Source organism: Synchiropus splendidus, chromosome 16, assembly GCF_027744825.2.
Source record: "Synchiropus splendidus isolate RoL2022-P1 chromosome 16, RoL_Sspl_1.0, whole genome shotgun sequence".
NCBI classification, from domain to species: domain Eukaryota; kingdom Metazoa; phylum Chordata; class Actinopteri; order Syngnathiformes; family Callionymidae; genus Synchiropus; species Synchiropus splendidus.
In genome coordinates, this window is record NC_071349.1 from 13,445,902 (window position 1) to 13,467,334 (window position 21,433).

A 21,433-nucleotide genomic window follows, 5' to 3' on the forward strand; every position below is an offset into this window, starting at 1 on the left:
GCATAGCACACTTGTTGATTTTGTTTGTTCTAGGTGCACATATCACACCTTTCATTGTTGCCTTCCACTTCATCACCAGCGCTGACAGGGAGTGTTGAAGTGACCCAAAGTGAAGATGTGATCTGCCAAACCACCATAAAAATGGGTCACATCCCTACGACATACCCAGATTACCTCAAATGACTCAATGGCAGTTTCATATGGAGCTCATGATGAATGAGTGACATCCAGATACCTGCCCAAGAAAATACTTTCAGACAGTTTGGATCACTGAACCGCTCATTTCCTGCTCAACACTATATGTCATAGCCCAGTTACTTTTGCAAATATCCCTGCATGGCGAATAGTTTTAGTGTTTTTTTTCTGGTTGCAGCTGGTGCCCTTTTTCCCACCTGCCTAAATCTCAGCCAAAAATTAACACTTTCATTATGGAAATTGTTTGGAAAATTAATATCCACTCTGGTCAGATATATCCACACGTTCATGTGCTCGTGTGGAACAGGATTACTAACTAAAAAGGCTTGAAATGCCACATAGAAGGGAGTCACCGGGTTTTATATCCAACTCCAACAGATATTAAAGAGGTGTTATATGGCCAATGATACAAACAAAAATATTTCAACGTAGCAGTCATGCACTTCCTATCATTTGTCTTGTGTGCATCAGATCCTTGGCCCAGGCGTTGACCGGAGGTGTGATGACCAACAGCCAGGAGAAAAGGTCCTCCAGGATATAAAAGAAAGGAGAGAAGAAGAGCGGCGACTCCAAGAGATCAACAGCCAGCTGAAGTTGCTGGATCAAGACCGAGGGATGGATGGGCTTCTCGACCTAATTTGACAATGTTCTATATCAGTTTGTTCGCGGACTTTGGGCCGTCTAAGACAAATGAAGAGGTAGATGGAGCGAGATAATGACACACCTTGTTCTCTTTATAATTTGAAGCAGAAATTGAAGCATGTAAAACTCCAGATAGTTTTATGTTGTAAACAATTCTCAGTTTTAGTGTATGATAGTGTATCTGACCCAACCTACATCTCACTAGACGCTTAGTATGTCAACAGTCCAGAGCTCCATCACATTATCAATCCATCCACCAAATTTTAAATACCAATTGACTGTGGAATGGAAACAAGTATGCTAATTCAAATTTGTATTTGACAGGGTGTGCTGAAGGAAGCAGTGATTCATAGAACAGCAGGCAGCCCAGAGAGGGTATCCAGACGCAGGCAAGCTAGCAGTGGCAGCAGGTAGGCTCGAACACGACTGGCAAAGGGTTATAGCTTTGCGAGTACGTTTCAGTGAGCAGCCAGGCCAAAGGAAACTCCAGCAGCTCCAAGCACTAAAGCGCACAGAAGTTATTTTTTATGATCTGGGACACAATGCTAGTGTATTTCCCAGGATTTAAATGAGACAGACAGGATCAAAACAGGAAATCTGTGCGGAAGAAATTGCTTGGAGTCTTGCACGAGTGGCGAGCAAACTGGTAACAGGGGAATAAAAAATCTGGTGCTCAGACGATCAGGAACAGGTGACGTTTCCTCAATCAGGTGGACGTGACTCAGCAGGACTGTGTTTTATTATGCATACACATCCACATGGACAAGGACAGGGCAGTTCCAGACCGTGCCTAATTGTCCAGGATGTTCGGTCAGCGACTGGATTTTTACGGTATTAGCGGTTTGTCCTGGAGGTGTTAATCAGATCCAGGATCTATCTGGCCTGATGCTGGTGTCTCTGAATGAGCACTGAAATTATGCTATCTATGATGCCAAAATTTCACGCGTCATTTCTGCATTGTCCCTCAACTCAAGCAACTCCCATCGCCAGTGAAAAGACCGGAATCGCTCTCATTTCCACTCACGTGTCAAGACATATTTCTGCATGGTGTTCATCCCCTCGGCTTTTTGATTTTGGCAGATGCCGTATGATAAATCCTATCAAAAACTAAGACCAATTTAATATTTGTAATATGTTGTCTTCAAGCTCTGTTTGGAAGTTCAATCTCTCAACATTTAAATTATCCAGATCAAGCAGGCTTTTAAGCATTTCAACAATTTCAAAATGTGGCCGGGAGTGTCCAGAGAGTGTGGTCAGCTTTATCAGAAGATTTAAGATTGGTTGTGAGCTACCCACATTGATCATTTGAATTTGACATTACATCCCTATTTTCCACTGACTTTGTTCCTCTGAAGAGCAAATAAAGATACAAATTCCCTAATGCACATGAACGTGAGTTGTATTTGACCTCAGCCGTGTCATGAATATCTAAACTTCACTGCTTGCACACCCTTGAGGAGGAAGATAAAGCTTTGCAACTACTAGCTGTGTCTACTAAGCTGTATGTATTTTGACAGCTAGAATGATTAAAACTCAGTTACAGTTGTACATGAAGGACCTAAAGCTGGACAGGAGTCAACTTTCTTTTGGCTCAGTGTGAATAGTTGCCTCTCAGGATCATTGGGATTCTGTCCGAGTGAACTTCGTTTTTTCGTTGCAACAGCTCGCGAGTAGCACTCAACTACAGAAAGAACAAAATAATTTGGCTTACTACCACCTCCTCCTTCATGAGGTAATTCAGGGGGTTCACAGATTAATATTTTTCTTTTCTTGGCGAGGGTGAGAAAGAGTTGTACAGCTGCAGTGGTGTCATAGGTGCACGAAGTATCGTTGGCGCTTTCTGTGAGAACGTTGACATCTGAATGGAAGTGCTCACAGTTTAACAAACAAAATACTTTTTTATTAAAAGTGAAGTGGCCTCTGGGACTGGAAGGAGGGAGGGGATATTTGGCTGAAATCAATGACCTTGTAATCTGAGAGAATTTGCCTTTGGTATTCTTGCCCTCCTATATACAGCAGTAGAGCAGCAAAGACAGTTTGGTCCATGGGGAATGAGTTGGTGGGCTGAACAGCCCTGGCTTTGTCACGTTTATCTCCTCACAGGAAACTGATCTCAGATGGAGACTGAGAACCTTCATCTCATACATTCCATCCCCTGTGGTCTACCCTCCCCTTATTGTCTTCAGTAGCTCTCGTGAGAAATGACTGCATACATGAAGTCAAAGAAAATGTATTGCCAAGACAGCTCTATGACAGAGGAGTTTTTTCTCCCCTGCTTCCCTTTTGTGTTGCTGCAGGCTGAGTCGGAAACAGAAAGCCTGCCAGGTCTGGATAGCAGGTGTAGGGGTCTGAACGCAGCGGAGGTGTCACAATCACCACCGGGCCGGTTCTGATGCATGTTTTATCCAATCTCTGTCAGTGGTTCACAGCCTTGGTGTTGTATGTATGTTTAGACTGCAGATTTGTGTTGCGCTGACATCCAGTCAGCCCAGTAAGGCCGTATTTAAAAGTAGCACAATACAGTATTGATCCTGAAGAGTGGTCAGCCTGTGACTGAGTGGTTGCCAATTCAGGGAATAAGGATAAGCAGGGAAAGTATGTAACTATATATATATATATATATATATATATATATATATATATATATATATATATATAGTTCCTGGCCCCAAATTCGTCACTTCACCGCACGCAGCGAGCCATGAGCTGGCAAACAACTATCCAGTTGTTTTTTTTCTTTTTTGAGTCTTGCAGAAACAATAATTGCCAACATGTTAGAGCATAACAAAACAGCATGTGCCGGCACTTGTTTTTGTTTTTCAAGGTGAAGGTCATGTCCGCCAATGGCGACCCTTGTCTCACTCAAGTCAGAGGACAAAAACAGTTCTGCGGGGGGCCATCCAGACTGGAATGTGTCAAGCGCTCCTGCGGACTCCTGTCTCTTAGATGAAAATGATATGCAGCGTGTGTGTAATTACAGGGTTGTAAATGTGTAGCACACCTTAAACCTTCACGACCCAAGGGTTGTCCTTTCTCTGCAGAGGGCCTTTGAATGTGGTGAAACCCTCCGGTAACACGTGAAGCTGGAGGAGGGTGGTCCACTCAGGAGTGATCGATGAGGAGTATTGACTTTAACAAGTTGGGTAACTGAGATGTCGGAATGTGTTTTGGCCGAACAGGAGGAAGCGAGGAGGTGAGATCACCTCGCCGGTGTGATAGCTGTTGTCTCTGGATGAAGAAAAGTGGGTCACGCTCATGTGGTGCTGTTTTCCTGTTCAGTATGCGTTTGAAAAATTTTAATTTTAGGTTTTGACAAAAAAAAAGTTCTTGCTTTGCAACCCAAAGTATAAGAATGGAATTCACCGCATGAACCTCTCCAACCCAAACCAACTGGGGCCAAATACAACTGTATTTCCATCAGTAGTTCACTCATTCCTAAACAGCGGGGCCAAAGATTTCGCCGAGCACAGTGCAATAGATCTCTGTCATGCACGTCTTTTGTTGGACGTACTAGAAATACGGTTCGGTATTCATCTCATCTGAGCCCAAAATTGAGGCATAACTTGGATAAAGTGGCAGGCGTAATAAAAACTCCACAGAAAAAGAATGACCTAAATCACCTTCATTTCAATTATGTCATAAGTATTATGACCTAAATTTGACCCACTTTTGAGGTCAGTCATGCAGAAAATCACCAAAAACTCCTGATTGACCTCAGGTCATGATCATTTCCACACAAATTCAGGAGACTCTTTGGGTCGTATGGAAATGATTTATGGCTCTCAGCAGCTTTTAATGTTGATCAATCGAATCGTAAAGGCTGGCATCAGACACAGACTCTCCAGAACTGGGTCAGAACGTTTTATTTTAAAGCCAGGGACATTCAGTCCATGATGACAGCCTCCTCAAAACAGGAGTGGACATGCAGAGCAGATCATGATGACAATCGCTCTCTCTGTCTGGCCCACACGTTTTTGGCGGGTATCACCTCAGGTAATTCTGGAACAAGTGGGGTGTTGAGTTGCACCTGTCAAAATAACGTATCCTCACGCGCTCAGATGCCAACTGTCAGAGTGCACTCGTGCAAAAGTTGATCATGCGTGTCTCACCTTATTCATTTAATAAATGATACTTTGCCAGATAAATGATGCTCAGCAATAAAGTTCCTGACCTGCCGAGAGGCACACCAGCTGGAGGGATGACATTTATTTGAATGCTGATGCATCCGAGCAGAAGAAGTAGGCTGCCTCCTCTCCTCACATGCACATCCAGATGGCTCCTCGTGAATTTTTCGGTCAAATAACAAAAGTAAAGGCCAACAGGGAGAGTGTTTGGTGAACGCGCCAAGAAGGAAAACGGGGACACTTGAATTATCGCTAACTGTCTGCAGCTTATGTTTTCGGATGTGATCAAATGTAACACATTTTCAGATGTTTGAGTGTTCTGTGTTGATCCTGCTGTTGCCTAAAACGAGACCTGTATAGTTTCCACACGTGCAGCGACGTCAGTGACAACTCGTGTATATAGGTTCAGTGGGCTGCAGGCGGCAGGGCTTTCTGAGAAGTGAGCGGCTGCACGCTCACAGAATCACAGCCAGGACCTTAAGTTGAACTCATGACAGACCAGAATCATCTGTGCTCCTGCTGGCCTGACTTCTGTCCAAACATTCTCCATGTCTTAGATTACCCTATGACACGTTCAAATTAGTGAAATAACAACATATATATCCTAATCTAATTCACTCTGGGGTCAGAGCCAACTGGTTCTGCTCGTGAGTTTAGCGCTAAAAAACAAAGTATCTGTATCCAAATATACACATATTGGCTCTAAAATATTTGATACATACATATGATACTGTTTACTTGCGAAAAAATAAGTCCTACTGTGCTTGTTTTGTTCATTTTGGTTCATTAAGTTTCATCCTCCAAGATGATTTTTTTTCTGATTGGATTTGACATTAACAGGCAGAAATTCCCGACAAGTTTTGGCATCCTAAGCGTCTGAGCTCAACTTTTTGCAGATGATGTGATGCTGTCTTTGATTATCGCTGGGAGTGTACTCAGCCAAATGTGAAGTGGTGAGTCTGAGACCACTTGGAAAAGGATTGGGTCTTTGTGTACAGGTTGGAGATGAGATCCTGCGGAGTGTTTTGTGGTCTTGTTTATGAGTGGGGGAAGCGTGAAGCGTGAAGTCGACAGATGGACTCTTCCAACGATATTATCAGGGGCCTGACATTGTGCTGTATAGCAGACAAATTCAGTCTATCAACACACACAAGGATTGCATTGAATACAAAGACAAGAAACAAATCAAGCTCGAATTAACTAACATTAACTAATTGAGACACCATTTAAATAATTCATTATTGCATTGGTTCCTCTCTTACAATGATTTTACAAGAATTTGACCGACATATTCTGTAAAACCAACCAAACAGAACCAGCTAGTCATTTGTCTCATGGCCACAAAGACATAACGCATGCCATTGTTCTCTCTAAGATCAGGTTCCATGTATAATGTCACGATGGAGTTGTGTCTTTAACAAGTTGCAGCAGCTCCATTCTCATTGTCCCTGCCACATTCAGGATAAAAGACAAATGAGAGCACGAAGAGACAGAGTAGATGATTGCTGCTATTAAGTCTGATACTACATTGGCGTCAGATCTGATGTGACTGTCACTGAGAGCTGATCCTCCTCGGCTGAGTCGCTCCCTGTCATTGTGTTCTTTTTAAAAATATGTGAGCTCTTTGGATTTTTAGAAACAATCTTTTCATTCCATCTCTTAGAATGATCTGCTACTGAGTGTCAGTTAAAGATGCTTGGAACCTGACCCCCCTTGACCTTTCTCCTGTCCAATGTAATTTATTTACGAAGATGATTCTAGATTTGAAAAAGATTTAAGGATCTGTTGTCAGGGCAACCGTTTGCCCACACTTGCACGGCGTGTGTATCTAGTCCACACCTGGATGACCTCCATGTGAAGGTCCTGCCTCTTGTCTCTTCTGGTTCTGGTAACCTTTGGGCTTGTTTGCTCTTACTCCTCACCTCGCCCACACATTGCTGACCTCGTCCGAAAAACAGGAATGATCTCACATTCCAGTGCACTGAGATGAAGTCCGCAGGTGAGACTGCAAGGTCAAATCCCAGCAGGAGGGTCCTGAGGAGTACTATCTGGAGAGCAAATCTAAACCTACTTGAGCTGTCTGCGCCACACTCTTATCAGTTCAAAAGTACTGTCTAAGAATGTGATCATACCTCACTGTCCAACTGGGAACTGGTTAGATGTGAAGGGATTTTTGTTGACCAGTGATCCAAATAAAGATCCATGTCTCTAATGGAAATGCAGGAGGTACGATGAATGATAAAAAAGGAAGAGGAAATCATACCACTGATAGTTTTGAGTGCACAGTGAAGTTCGACTGTCTAACAAGTCAGATTGAGGACTTTAACTGTGGATGATGTGTGAGTGCAGTCAGTGTCTTGGGTGAACTTCAACAGTGTTTTCACAAACTGCAGGAAGCCCGGATAGACAGTGGCCTCAAAAGATGTTGGTAGTTTGGCTCATCCGTTCCTTAAAGTGAACAGCCAGGTTGACTCTTAGAGCTAGTGGCTACATTCTAGGTACAAAATGTTATTTAATTTTATTTCTTTCAGTTGATGATAAAATAATTGCCATAATTGACAAAGATTATTTCTTTCATTGTGAAGGCAAAAAATCATGCCCAAAAATGTAACAGATAAAAGAGACATCATCACACATTGGTGATGCTGATGTATGCTTAAAGTCTGACATCTTCATATTTGGAGCTTGTATTGTTTACTTCACGTCAATCCTGCCTCATGTTAGTCTGTCAAACTGAGGTTTTGCTTCAATGTAAGTTCAAAGTTGTTGGTTTGGCCTTTGTCCGATACCTCTGCGTCATCCCCTGATGGAGGAAAGATGCTCTGCTCACGGGGAGTAATGGAAACACCGCGCTCAGTGCAGTGGAAATGAGGTCATCCTAATGTAAAGAGACCTCCGGCATTCTTGGGCTGTCTGGGCTTCTCTGGCGAGACCCTCGCTGGTGCCGCTGAATCGCAGCTGTTTCTACTCCCATGCTTTGCTTCTTTGTGTCTGCTGGTGGAAGAAGAATGAATTGATTGGATTAAAAAAAAAATCTCACTGGGTCACCTGGGACTGCTGAGGCAGCGGTCACTTCAGTTCACCTCCTCAGACGGAGAATTGTGCCAGATTCCTCTGTCTGATGGTCACGTGAAGTGTTTGAAGACGTACTTGTGTGATATGTAAACAGTGTATAGACATGCTGTTAAGTGGATGTATACTTCACTTTTGACTTTCCTCCCACTGACTCCCTAGAATCCTTCTTCTTCACTTGGATCAACTAATAGAGTCCAGTTGCTTGACACTGAACAGATCAACCTCCAGTACTTTTCTTTGGACGATGGTCTGCTGAAGTGAGTCCAAGATGAATAAAATTAATCAAATGTTTCAGGTTGTGAATTGTAAGCCCTAATTCATGCGAATGAAGTCACCAAAAAGAAAAATGAATGTAATTACATTTTCTTAACAACTACAATATTTCCTTGACAAGAATGTATAAGCAAACAACTGATATTTAGCAGTTTAAAATATGACCTTCACCGATACCATGTCAAATGTTCATTCATACTTCTATATATTGCAGTGTGTAGACAAAAAAAACAGCACAAAATGTTTTGTTTTTGTTTCCATTTTATTATTCAACGACATACAAAATAACAGGTCGGAGTATGGACAGGACATTTGGTAGAGACTATTGTACAAATGTTTATAGAAAAGCGTCTGTAATATTCAAAAATACCAAAGACATCCTTGTGTCAGTGTGCAAATACGTTTATACAAACAGAAGCGCTTCGACAAGGCTTCTATATAAATTATTTAAATAGCATATATCTACAAAAATTGAGACAACCTCCAAATAAAAACAATAATTTACCATAAAAGAAAGACAGACACAATGATCCTGTTTGGGGCATCTTGTCCTACAAAAATATCTTATATACAAAACACAAAAATGATTCCTCAGCATGACAACACAGAGTTGAGTCTCCTCAATACAGAACAATTCATGAGGTATTATTTGTACATAATGGGTTTCCTTATTTCCCTTTTGTTATTTTCCCTCATCAGAAATGTACACCAAGGCTAAGTCTCGCTGTTTGACTCTATGAGTGTGGGCAATATTAGAATAAATAAAAGGCGCTTTTACTATTGGTCGATCAGTAATGGTTGACAGCTTTTTATTGTCTCGCAAATATTATCTTTTTTCCCATCATACTCATTCCTGAGAAAATGAGATATACATGTCTGATTCTTGCAAGTCTGGAATAAATATAATAAATCAAGGGTTGGTCATCAAAGTTACCGCGTAGATCATTTTCCATCGAATCACCTGTTAAAGATATCTACAGCCCAGTTTCTATTTGAAGAATAATGGTCATAAAATATTGTTCGTTACATGATGGATTCGTATTTACAGGTCAATACATACATCGAAAAAAAAAGTCCTGCGGTGTGAAGTCACCATTATCTGTCACCATGTCAAACTATTTAAGGCAAATATTCACGCACACATTCACACTCACTCGACTCATACTGTCCACGGTCCCTCACCAGCTCCTTCAAAGGGCCAAAGAATAGTTCTACTGCATTCTTGAGAAACTTAAAGTCCACAGCAGATTCATAATAATTCTCAAGAATGGCAGACAACACTCAGGTCCCTTTACCTTTGGTCCTCTTCCACCAAGGATTACGAACAATAGTTCAGTTGTGCAAAGCAAAACAAACAGTGAAGTTCCGCTTGTGTTTGGAACTCACAATTTGAGTTTGGTGCATTGGTGCAGATTTGTCCTGAGGTCGGTTTACCTCACACTTTCTTTACTGTCCAGTTGTCAGAGGATAGGTTGACGAGATATTGGTCCAGGTCTCAGGATATATAGTGGATGTAGTTTGAGGAATTGTTGGTTTATGTGTCTGAAAAACAGAAGAAAAGAGATCAGTAACTATGCCAGGATGTTGGACTGCGGGAATCATTGACTGAAATATCTCACCTCTGCATTCGTATTTGAGATCTGAGAAGTATACCATCTCCTGAGAGAAGACGTACAGTCCTAGTCGTCCACCAGCATACGTTTTGTCATAGATGTTTCCAGAATCTGCCATGATTCTCTTGCCTTCATACATAACCACTCTGCAAAGACAATAAATTAATTCCATGTTGGCAGAAGATCAGTGAGCTTTTTTTTATGATGCTCACCTAATAAGTCCAGTCTTAGGTCTGTGGATCAGGTGCCATCTGTAGGCGGTGAAGTCCTTCCAGCCAATGTTCTTGGGGTCGTGCCACAGTGTGCGGACCTGAGAACAAGTCATTCACTTTGTTATATTGCGTTTTATTTACCAGACCCATTTGTGAGCTAATCGGCACTCACCTGTCCGGGAGTGTCCCCAGTGTGCCACAGTGCATTCCTGAGGTGCTCGCCGGGTCCAGTGGTCGAGTTCACGACCTTGATAGATAAGCCAGAGTAGCCTTGAGCTCTTGTTGGTGTGTGGGACCAGTATGTTTGCGTGATCTGTTTCCACATGACTGTGTAGAAGCGTGAGCTGGACTGGTAGCCAAAGACAAAGCCGGCATAGTCGTCATCTCTTTCAGTGTTGATGAAGAAGGTGCCGCTGAAGTCAACAGCGCTGAACTCATCAAAACCTTTATCAACACACAAGCGGGTTGGACAATAAACACAAGCTCAGATCAGCCAAAATGTTCCTGGTGCCATGTCACGTACCAACAGCAATGCCAGGGTCACAGTTGACGGTCTGCACCAGCTCTTTTCCTTGATGCCGAACGACCCAGTTAGGATCGATCTGTGAGGTTCCTTTAGGATCGAGAGGAACCATCTGGAACCTTCTGAAGTCTGTTTCACTGATAGCAAAGTTCTCCGGACAAACGTCGTTGATATCAAGCACGTTGTCTTGGTCAAAATCGTCTTTGCAAATGTCACCACGACCATCGCCTGAAATGACCAAAACACCATGATTGGGGATGATGTTGTGGGAGGAGAAGACTGTCTAACAAATGCAGCACAAGAGTGTGACTCACCATCAGAGTCAAGTTGATCGGGGTTAAAGGCCAGTCTGCAGTTGTCTTTGTCATCAGGAATGCCGTCGTTGTCATCATCGTGGTCACAAGCATCACCCTTCCCGTCCTTGTCGTGATCAGCCTGGTTGGCATTTGGAATGTACGGGCAATTGTCCAAGTTGTTCTGGTGACCATCTTCATCAATGTCCTGGTTGTTATCACACTTGTCTCCGATTAGATCTGAATCAGAGTCGATCTGTACGAGAGCAAAGCTCCATTATAAGCATTGCCTTTTCTTAATTTTCATTAAAGCGCAAAGCAAACTTTGCGGTTACCTGATCAGGATTGTGCTCCAGTGGACAGTTGTCGCAGTGGTCTCCCACCCCATCCCTGTCGCTGTCTCTCTGGTCCACGTTGTATACGTACGGGCAGTTGTCGTTCTCATTCAAAATTCCTGCCATAGAAATCATCATTGACCTCTGTGTCATTAAACCACAGTGCAAATCCCCCCAAATGATGACTCACCATCTCCATCGATATCAACAGCGCAGGCGTCACCCTCTCCATTGTTATCAGTGTCAGTTTGGTCAGCGTTAGCCTCGAAAACGCAGTTATCGCAGCTGTCGCCAACATCATCCCTGTCTGCGTCGTACTGCGTGGGGTTGTAAAGTTTTGCGCAGTTGTCCTGCAATGACAAAATGCAAATGTTTATTGACCGCTTAGTTACCTCCCAGGGTACTTATTCATAGTTACTTATTTATGCCGCAAAGATACACCAGGAATGACTCACCCTATCATCAGGGATTCCATCATTGTCATCATCGGGGTCACATTCATCACCCAGGCCATCTTTGTCGTAATCTTCTTGGCCAGAGTTAGGGAGGTTGGGGCAGTTGTCCTGTAAGGTAGACAAAGGAATGGTCAGTATTGTGATCCACTTGATACTGGGTCAGCTTTGTTGATCAAGCTGAGTGGTTACCTTCTTGCAGTGGTAAGTGGCATTCTCCACACACAACAGGTCAGTGTTGGGCCATCCGTCCAGATCAGTGTCTTCTCCACAGATGTGGCCATTCCCAGCATACCCAGGCTTGCACTCACAGCGGTACATGGTCTCAGAGAACACGCCCAAGTAGATACAGTTGGCGTTCCTATTGCAGTCATGGCTTCCATCCCGGCAAGGGTTTCGAGGTTTGCAGACCTTAGACAAGACATTGCAGAGTTGGAAAACCAATACAAACATACTGTGGCGCAGGCCGATGAAATGTATGCTCACCTGTTTCTTAGCAATTGCCTGTTCCACACCTCTGCCATACGGCTGAGGTCCAGAGAATCGTGCTGGACAAGGTAGGCAGTTATAACCTGGCTCTGTGTTTTCACAGCGATGGATGCCGTTGTGTGTATGGCATGCGTCCGGCACAGCTTTGCACTCATCAATGTCTTTACACATGATCCCATTGCCACTGTAGCCAAGTGGACACTTGCCACACTTGTAAGAGCCATCGGGGAAGCTTGTGCACTTGGCTCCTGGGAAGCAGGGGTTGGACAGACAACCATCTGCAGAAAGAATAGATTAGTTAAGACACAGTGACTATGACACTCCCCTAACCATAATCTGCTTTTGATGCAAAACCCTGGTACTAGTAAATAAGAAGGTGTGCTAACCAATGGGGCAGTCCTGTTTGTTGCACACTTGAGTCGCCATTGCATCACCGACGCAATCTTTTCCTCCATATTGGGGCACAGGATCAGTGCAAAGGCGTTTTCGGGTTTGAATTCCCCCGTTGCAGGTGACGGTGCATGTGTCCCATGGTGACCAAGGTCCCCAACCTCCATTGACTAAAAGGAAAATGACAATTTATTTCACAATATTCATTTGATTTAGTGTGTTTGCAAGAGTGGAACTAATCTTACTTGGGCAATGTGGCTTGTTGCAAGTTTCTGTTTGGCGTCCTTCTCCTTTGCAGTTCATGCCACCCATCTGTGGTGTGGGGGAATTGCATAGGCGAATCCGGGTGATAACACCCTCACCACAGGTAACAGAGCAGGAGGACCAGGGAGACCAGTGGCTCCAGCCGCCATCCTGTTTGACTGTAGGCAGACGTGACATTATAACATGGTCATACCTTCATATTTCTGAATAGTTTACCAAACTTACAGCGCTTGTCACACTCTCGAGGGTAGCAGTCACGAGTCTGGACAGATGTGCCATCACAGTTACTGGTGATGCGGTCACAGGAACGTCCACGCTGCTGGGTCCCACGGCCACAAGTGACAGAACAATGTGTCCATTCAGACCAGGGAGACCATCCATCCTCTGGGTAGTCATCCTCTGCAGAGGCGAAGCGCAATACATGAGATTGTTTCCAACAGAAGACATTTTGATAAATGAGTGATATCACAGACAGGAAGAGGCTTACGTGTTCCACAGCGTGGGCAACACTCTCCATCGGGAACAGTGGCATTTGCACATGGAATGAGGGGACAGGAGATTTTGCGACAGATAGTTGCGGAGTTCTGGGAGGAAGATTTCAGATTAGAGCAAGGATCCTTACTGATTCTAACCTAGAGGTTTGTATTTTGTTACTAATAGATGGACAGTTGAGACTAATAAGTGATAGGTTCATTCCATCACTCTCACCTGGCAGGTACACTCGGTGCAGCTGTCCACGGTCCACTCGTCTTTGTCATGGTGCTTAATGCCGTTGTGGATGCAAACTCCCTTACGGATGTTTAGTTCAGCGAGGAGTTCATGGCTGACTTCAGTCTGAAAGAGAGGGAAATGAGAGGGGGGTTGGAGCCGGATGGAAAACTGTCATTTTGCCAAGGTTCCAGTATAAATGAATCACCAACTCCACCATCATTCAGACATTGCTCGACTCTAGTGAAGCAGTGCGGGAGTGACTGTGTGCCGATTCACATGGCTCTCATTAAAGACTTGGCCATGAACTGCCATTACAGCGACAAGTGGCAGTGGGAAAACTGGAAGAATAGTGGAGGAATGACAAAGTCATTTGAGGGAGAATTGGATGAACGGGGCTGCTAATTTTTCCAGCTCTCGTCAAGAACTGCTCATCTTATGTAATACGCTGGTTACAGCTCAGTTTGTTGTGAAATGATAATGCAAACCTGGTGCTTAAAAAGGCTAAATCGACTCCAGGTTAGCTTACAAATAGCGCCATATCATGCAGCCTGTGCTGGCTATTTTGTCAACTCATCATGATTTCTATAAGCATTGCCTGCGCCAGAGGTGTACGTTAAAAGATTTGCAGCCTACCACTTGACTCAGGTCATTTGTAAGCTTTTTCACGACCACCCCAAGGCCCCTCAGCTCCTTGAACATCCCGGAGATTTCATCGCATGAAAATCCACAAACGGCCTGGAGATCTAGAGGGCAGGAAATGTGATTACCAACAATGATAACTTAAAGGCTTGACAGCCACGTAGGAGGGGCGGTCTCACCTTTGGCTTTGTGGCCGGTGTAATCCGTCCTGATGGCAGGACTTGAGTTGTTGATGGGGTTCTCCAAGGACAAGATGTCAGTTAGAGGAGCTTCAGGGGGAAAACACAAGAGGAGATGGATGAGTTTCTGATGGGCTTTAGAGGAGGAGGAATGTGCAGTCAGTTGACAATAGTTACCTCTATTCTGGCAACCTTTGTTCCTCAGCACTGTGTCCAGAGACGTCCCAAAGACAAAGCGGACATTCTGCAGCACACCCTGATGAAAGGACAGCGTATTAGAGACTTGCATTTCCCCGAGATTCCGTGTAAAAAAATGTTTTCTTACCATAAATTTCTCCTTGGTTGCCCCTTTTCCAATTCTGAGCTGGGCAGCGTCAGCCATGTCTCTGGAGAGCACACTCTGGATGGGAACCTCCAGCTCTGAATCATTGATCTCTTCACATCCGACCAACAGCTTAGCTCGATCATCCTGGACGAAGAGTGTGATGTTCTTCCAGTGACCTGTGGCCAAACCTGCTTCTTCGATCGACACCAAATACGGCTGGTCCCCGGCGGAGTACACCACATCCAAAGTGTTTGCTCTGCCATTGGAAATGATCTCCAAAACAGGTCCAGATCCGTCCTTCTTCTCAATGGTGAGGATGCTGCCTCTGGACTTCTTGAATTGTTTGAGGTGGGCCAGGAGCAAGAAGCCCCTTTCAGCTTGGATAGAGTCGATCAGGTCCCTGAAGGAGCTGTCGGGGACTTTGGGGATCAGGTCTGCGTTTAGGATCTTGTATGCTGGGCTGTTTGGATCGACACCTCTCACAAAAGTGACACCCTTGTTTCTTTTGTCAACCTTTGTCAGGTCGAATAGGTCATACACGCTGTTGTCATCATGGCTCTCTGCAGATGGAGAACAACAGTGTCACCTGTTGTTTCATTCATCATAAAGTTCTAAACCAGCTTCTTGGTCTCACCTGCCAGTCTCGCACACTCACACCCCCAAAGCATGAAGAGCAGAAGGATGCCGCGCAGCATCATCTTCCCAAGTCACTATCTGTTTAACAACAATGGACAGTTCTAGACAGTTCAAATACACCAGATTCAAAAGGAACATTGAAATGAAATACTTGCCTCAGCTGAGAACAAAACAAGAAAAAAAAACCTCCACAAAATGAAGAATGAAAGAAAGTTCAGGTCTTCTGGTCACTGAAGGTCGTGCAGACGCAGCTCGGCTGCAAACTCTCTTTTCTTCCTCCTCTGGATTTAATTCCCAGTCTTTCACTTGTTTCACTGACTTCTCCCAGTCAATACACGCAGTATTTAACTGTTGCAGGACATTCCTGAGGAGTCCGGTGGACCAATGGGAGAAGTGGGCCGGACTTGTGTTCTTACCTCACAGCCAGTCACAGGAATATCCACGACGCACACACAAGGGGAAAAACGCATTCCAGAAGTGAATCCATCACCAGACAAATATTTCATACTCAAACTCAGCCAAGTGGTCGTTTCCGGTCAAATAAAAATGGAATAGTTTTACAATTTGAATAAATCTATAGTTTTCAGGATAATCTGATCCTGGATGAAATAATCCTGGAAAGTTGTGGAGAAGTGGGTGTCTTTTGATTAAGCTCCATAACTTCACGCGTCGCTGCTCAGATCAGATTTATGACAGCAGCAGAAGCTGGACAGATTTATGTGGTACCGCGTCTGGCCGCTAGGTGGCTCATTTTGCAATTTTCATCCTGGATGTGACTTGACAAACTAAGACCGGAGTAGAGAGGGAAACGTGGCTGTTTGCCTTATGGGGTATTTTTCTGAAGATGACTGGAGATGTAAGATATTGATGCACCATTATTTTATTAATATTTAGCTCCCTCCTCAAATTTAAATCTATATTTATTTTGGTTTTATTTACATTCAACACCATCTCAGACTTTGTTCACATATATTGTATATTATTATTTGAAGTATTAAAATTATTTTAAAAGTCTTAACTGGTACTTTATAATATCTTTAAAGTAGGTAATAACATATTTTTCTTTTTTAGGAATTTTATTAAAATCAATTGTTTCTCTTTACTACATTTTTTAACTTTTTTTAAACTATATACTTTTAATATTGTTTACACAATGGCAAGTTCATCTTGTGTGATCGCTTCTCAGAAGTGATGTGCTTCTTGACCCTCTCTGACGTGAAGATTGATAGCACTCCCTGGTTCACCTGGAAATACCCAGTCATGCAAGCGTAGCACAGAACTTGCTAAAGCGACTTCAAATGACCACATCACCCCCGTCGTCATCTAAATCATTTTGCCATTTTGTTCATTTCCAAGAAAATCCTCATGGAAGAAGATGAGGGCTGCTGTGGTTGAGAGTTTGACCTCTGACCTGCTGCCCCTCTCTTCACAGCAGACCGACCTCCATGTAAGGCTTCACTTGACCTCTCCAGACAGAAACAGTCTGTGTGTCTTTTATTTGCAGTGAAGAGTCCACTGGCAGAGATGAAAAGCTTCTGAGGAAGTGTTCAGATATGGCTAAAAATACCTCAATGTATGGAGCTGGGGCGGTGCCAAAAATCCACATCTGGCTACCTGCTGGACTCAGACAGTGATAAGAGGCCATCTCCAGGAAACCTTCGACACAGGTGTGATTGAGAACATCTCGCTGGGTGTGACTCTAACGTCACAGTGTGGGAGGTGAGGCCGACAAGACTGAGCAGGAAACGCTAGGCGAATGCGTCGAGCTGGACCGAGCCAGGAATTCAACGGAAGCAGCCCACAGATAGAGAAGTGTTTACTCAGTCCACAGAGACGCAGTGCTTAGAGACGTTTACTCTGGTGATGTGAACGTGTAAACCCAACGCCCACCAGTGAGTCTCTGGGAAAGCATGCTTCTTCTCAGGAGTCGTCATAACCATCGCTTTATATTCGACAAGGTTAGATTTTACATCACGATTGGAATCATTCAATCTCTCAACCTTTATTAAAACATTCATATTCTCAATTCTGTACCACATGACATCACTTGCCACTTGAGGTGAGGTAAACTATGACTTTTTTTAATTTTAACTCTAATATCGGGACTTAAAAAAAGTGAAAGGGGGTCCATCATCTACCAGACACTCACTCTGAAAGCAAGTATTATGGCAATTTATTTCCATATAAATTCAAATTTCTTGCTAGCCTACACTTGGTGTATATACAGTAGTGTATATATATATGATGGCATTCTGCAGCGTCTCTTATCAGTGGTCGACGCAGGCCACGTCAGTGAGTCAGCATCCTGCTGTGTCTCACTCTTCTGGCATGCAGTTTTCTATTAATGTTATTTATCCATTCTGTGATTTTCTTGTTTTAACAAGTCAGAGAGGAGGTCATCTACTGCAGGTCGCCAGTGTGAGAAAGTTCCATTCCTGCTTGTTTGACTAGCAAAACTATAAATAAACATAGAAGTCTGTGACGAGTGAAACAGATGAGGGCAGTGTTTACACTCCAAAATGTTTCTTGTAATAAGCAGAATTTACTGACATAGAACCAAAGACATGCCTGTTGTTTGGGATTTACTCTGCTTTATCTCGATGCCTAATACCTGTTACTTGAACTGTACAAAATGTTCACCTACTTCTTGAGGGAAGTGCTAGAGTCAACAGAATTCTTTCTTCATGTGTCAACTCTGCTTTTTTTGGCCAGCAAAACAACTTATATAATGAAAAAAAAACTTTCAATAACTTAACTATTTCAGATAAATATTATGTGTATCAGTTTATATTAAAGAGTAAATGTAAACAGTGGCAAATATAATAGACACGTGTTTAAACTGCATTGTGTTATTGTGTTGTTGCTCTCCTTGGAGACAGCCTGGAGATGAAGAACAAATCATTCAAGTGGACCCTTTATTGAGTGCTATTCAGCCGGCAAGTTCGTCCTTTCATCACACTCACCCGCTATGACTAATATCTGGATGTGCTTCATTTTGATGTCGCCTGTAGCTGTTTGGGAAATCAGAAGGATATTTGCATGTGAGCGTACTTGACAGACGAACATGTATTAACAATCTTGTTTGGCAGTTGTTCACATGGCTGCTCTTACACCGCCCGTGGAGCTTGGGTTGGTTGTCAGAGTGTTGAAAAATCACAAAAAGAGAGCAGTGGTTGTGGATGTGTTACATCCCTGTAGCATACAGGTACGGGGCTCACTCATTGTGGTGATAAGGGCAGGGATTCAGTGAGGCTTTTATGGCAAGTCATGGAGTTCAATGCAACGAAACGGAGGTTAAGGTGAGAGATCATAAAGACTCAAGACAGTTGGAGTGCACCAGCTTGCGAGGACTCGAAGATCATGTTGAAGGGTGCTTTGGTCCTCTTATGTTTCCTGACTGCATGGAAAGGTGTTCTAAGCTGAACAGTCGATCGTCAAGTTTCAAGACAGCAGGAGCAAAAGTAGTTCATGAGTTTCGTCACGTTATATTTGGAACACATGGGCAGCCTTCGCTCCCCACGTGCGTCAATGAGTCTTGACCGACCCGGTCCTGGTTACCAGATGGTCTTGCTGTGATAAAAAAGGCTTTACCACGCATACGGTCATAATGTTATGGCTGATGTGTGCATTGTCCTATGAAGTACAGGAATTTGGATAGCACCCAGAAATATTTACGCGACCCAGAGGAGTAAAAGTGAGGCCATGTTGTCACCAGACTGTTTCCTAACCTTCCAGCACATGGCTGAACACCGCGGTGACCTAGAACAACTGATCACTTTACATCTGATTATAATCCATATTTGGCTTCAGCGGAATTAAGAAGGGAAACATGGACTCCTCTCAAAGCTTTGAAGATGACGTGATCCTCAAACACGGTGCTCTCCGGAGCAATTTAGGACAAATCTGCGCTGAAACACCAAAGCTGTTTCCCTGCAGTTTACGAGTCACCTCGAATCACACACGTGCATCTGCAAAGTCTTAAAAGTGTAAGCCTCGAATCCAAGACTCGGGAGATGGATTAGATAATCCGGCATGTTGCTGCTTCATCCTTGGATGCTTGAATGGAAGAAAAAGATTAATTGGTTTGAGTGAATCTTCTCAAGTGATGTCAGAGTCTGATTATGTTGGATGGTAGCAGCTTCCAGTGCAGTGCTCCTCTAGTGTTTACACTCAGACAGTAAGTCATCCATGAGTCTCCTCGCACGAGCACAGAAGCTCTCGACTCAGGAGACTGACGGGAGTGAAAGGAGATGACTGTTCTCTGGCTAAATGGACTTGTTTGACTAATGAGCTGACAGACGTAACGCCACTTCGATGTAAGGGAACTGTAAGCTGGAATGTTAAGGGTCTCGAAAAAGACACTCCACAGACGGTGTTTGTTTTGTCGCACGGAGGCCTCCCGGCGACCACACAAGTGGATAAGTGTCTTTGACTCAATTTCATTGCAAAGTGTTGCGTTCAAATGCATCCACAGTTATTATCGCTATGCCAGAGGTAGTGATAAAAATTACCGTAATTTCCGGACTATAGAGCGAACCGGAATATTAGCCACACCCACTAAATTTAAGAAGGAAAACAGATCTTGTTCATACATAAGCCACGGGTGCAGTGGTGCTGTCTGCAATGTACAAAGGTCAGTGGTGCATGTGGCTTGAAAACGCTGCGTCCAGCATCGAGAATGAGGAAATAACGGAAACAAGCTGCATAATACGAAGCATCTTGATTTATCCAGGCTGCTCTCACAACAGGTATATATACAGGTATATATACATATATACATAGTGAGAGAGATTACTGACCATCCAGAAGGTTTTAGTCAGTGAAGTACAGATCCAAATGTTGTCCACCCAGGCAGCGATCAGATCCTTTACTTCACGGCATTTATCATATTTGTGTGAAGTCGCGCTGTACACGTAGTTTCCGAGTCACCTGAGGCAAGAAGCTCAACCTCTGTGGAGAGTTTCCAGAGACAAGGTGCAAGGTGCCGAACCCAACTCGCTTGTGTTCGCGTTGGATTTTTGAGCCGAACGCACTTTGTCTTGAGACAGCGTCTCACATCTTTTCTTCACATTAAAGCCCTCAAAATGCGCGGTTTTCGCCTGTGCCCGAACACCACAGCCGGTCTCAGTGGCTGCTTCTCGATTCCAGACCTCCAGGAGATCGACTCTGTTGACAGAGCTGTGGACACGCGGACGGAAACAGCGCATTTTGAGTGCTTTATGGGTAAATAAAAAGCCTCTGATTTCATCGCCTCTCAAGGCTCAGACTACGAGAAAAAAAAGTTGCATCTTATAGTCCGGAAATTACGGTATATCAGTGGACAACCTCAAATCTGAGAAGCTGTGAGGCGTGAGGAAGCACGTGGCTCTTTGATATTACTCAGTGTGAGCTGTTCTCATGGCCGCTGTACCTCACAGGATGTGCCCAAAGCTCCACACTAAATACAGGGATACCGTCAGGCTGCAGCATGCCCATTACAGAAGTTTAAAAAAAAGCCTATTTCTTACACTCCGACAAAGTCAGAAAACCCATACATCCATCAGCAGTTCACTTCAGGTTATGTTCGCATGTATCACTAGACAGTGGACATGCTTTCTCCTGAGCCCTCCCCAAATCCTTCAAGACTTCCTGGATCTAGCTCACCACTAAATGGAATCTGTTCCTTGTTCTGTTCCTGGTTGTTCTCTCCTGGGATGTTGCTATGCTACATCAATTGCAGATGGTCACATGACCACCATGGCTGCGGTAATAAGTAGGTCAGTAATGTACAGCAAAACCACATTTCAAAGTAATGTATGGTGATATCATCTCGCGCTGCGTCATCGGCCATAAGTCAGACTGAAAAATACAGACACGCTATGTGAAGCAATGCTACTGAGGTTCGGGATGTTCCGACAGCGAGTTAGTGTTGTGAGGGACCAGCACCACCATTGGAGCCTGACTCTCCCACATCACTTGTTTTCCACAGCAAGTAGCTTGTGTTGTTTATTGGCAGCCAGAGGAAACAGCGCTTTATCATCTCTGCCCACGCTCACCTCTGAGTTCAATGGGCTAAAAGACTGT

General features: G+C 43.8%; 2 protein-coding genes across 5 annotated transcripts in view; one reads left to right on the forward strand and one right to left on the reverse strand.

Moving 5' to 3' along the window:
* fsip1 (fibrous sheath interacting protein 1) overlaps positions 1-21,433 on the forward strand; it is a 65,545-nt gene that overhangs the window by 17,413 nt on the left and 26,699 nt on the right. For 2 of the 4 annotated variants that reach the window (XM_053846080.1, XM_053846083.1), the window contains 2 exons: positions 667-893; positions 1,162-3,119. In XM_053846080.1, coding sequence (XP_053702055.1) covers positions 667-837 — 171 coding nt within the window. In that variant the 3' untranslated portion in view covers positions 838-893; positions 1,162-3,119. The other 2 variants (XM_053846081.1, XM_053846082.1) reach the window with 2 other exon arrangements.
* Positions 8,563-15,676, reverse strand: LOC128747860 (thrombospondin-1-like). The gene is made up of 22 exons (XM_053846078.1): positions 15,526-15,676; positions 15,369-15,448; positions 14,735-15,294; positions 14,587-14,665; positions 14,410-14,499; positions 14,225-14,334; positions 13,589-13,714; positions 13,368-13,464; positions 13,106-13,279; positions 12,862-13,038; positions 12,613-12,786; positions 12,224-12,504; positions 11,930-12,148; positions 11,741-11,848; positions 11,476-11,635; positions 11,286-11,404; positions 10,972-11,206; positions 10,658-10,885; positions 10,307-10,578; positions 10,135-10,232; positions 9,929-10,068; positions 8,563-9,851 (listed from the first exon to the last, which is right to left on the reverse strand). Exons 2-22 carry the CDS (start codon positions 15,430-15,432, stop codon positions 9,844-9,846), a joined length of 3,519 nt encoding a protein of 1,172 aa, XP_053702053.1. The 5' UTR covers positions 15,433-15,448; positions 15,526-15,676; the 3' UTR covers positions 8,563-9,843.

Bases quoted from the DNA above. Each gene is read 5' to 3' on its own strand.
- LOC128747860 (XM_053846078.1), bottom strand. From the start codon at position 15,432: ATGATGCTGCGCGGCATCCTTCTGCTCTTCATGCTTTGGGGGTGTGAG. The intron at 15,295-15,368 runs GTGAGACCAAGA...CTCCATCTGCAG, and splicing joins TGAGTGTGCGAGACTGGCAG to AGAGCCATGATGACAACAGC. The intron at 11,405-11,475 runs GTGAGTCATCAT...TTTCTATGGCAG, and splicing joins TGTTGATATCGATGGAGATG to GAATTTTGAATGAGAACGAC.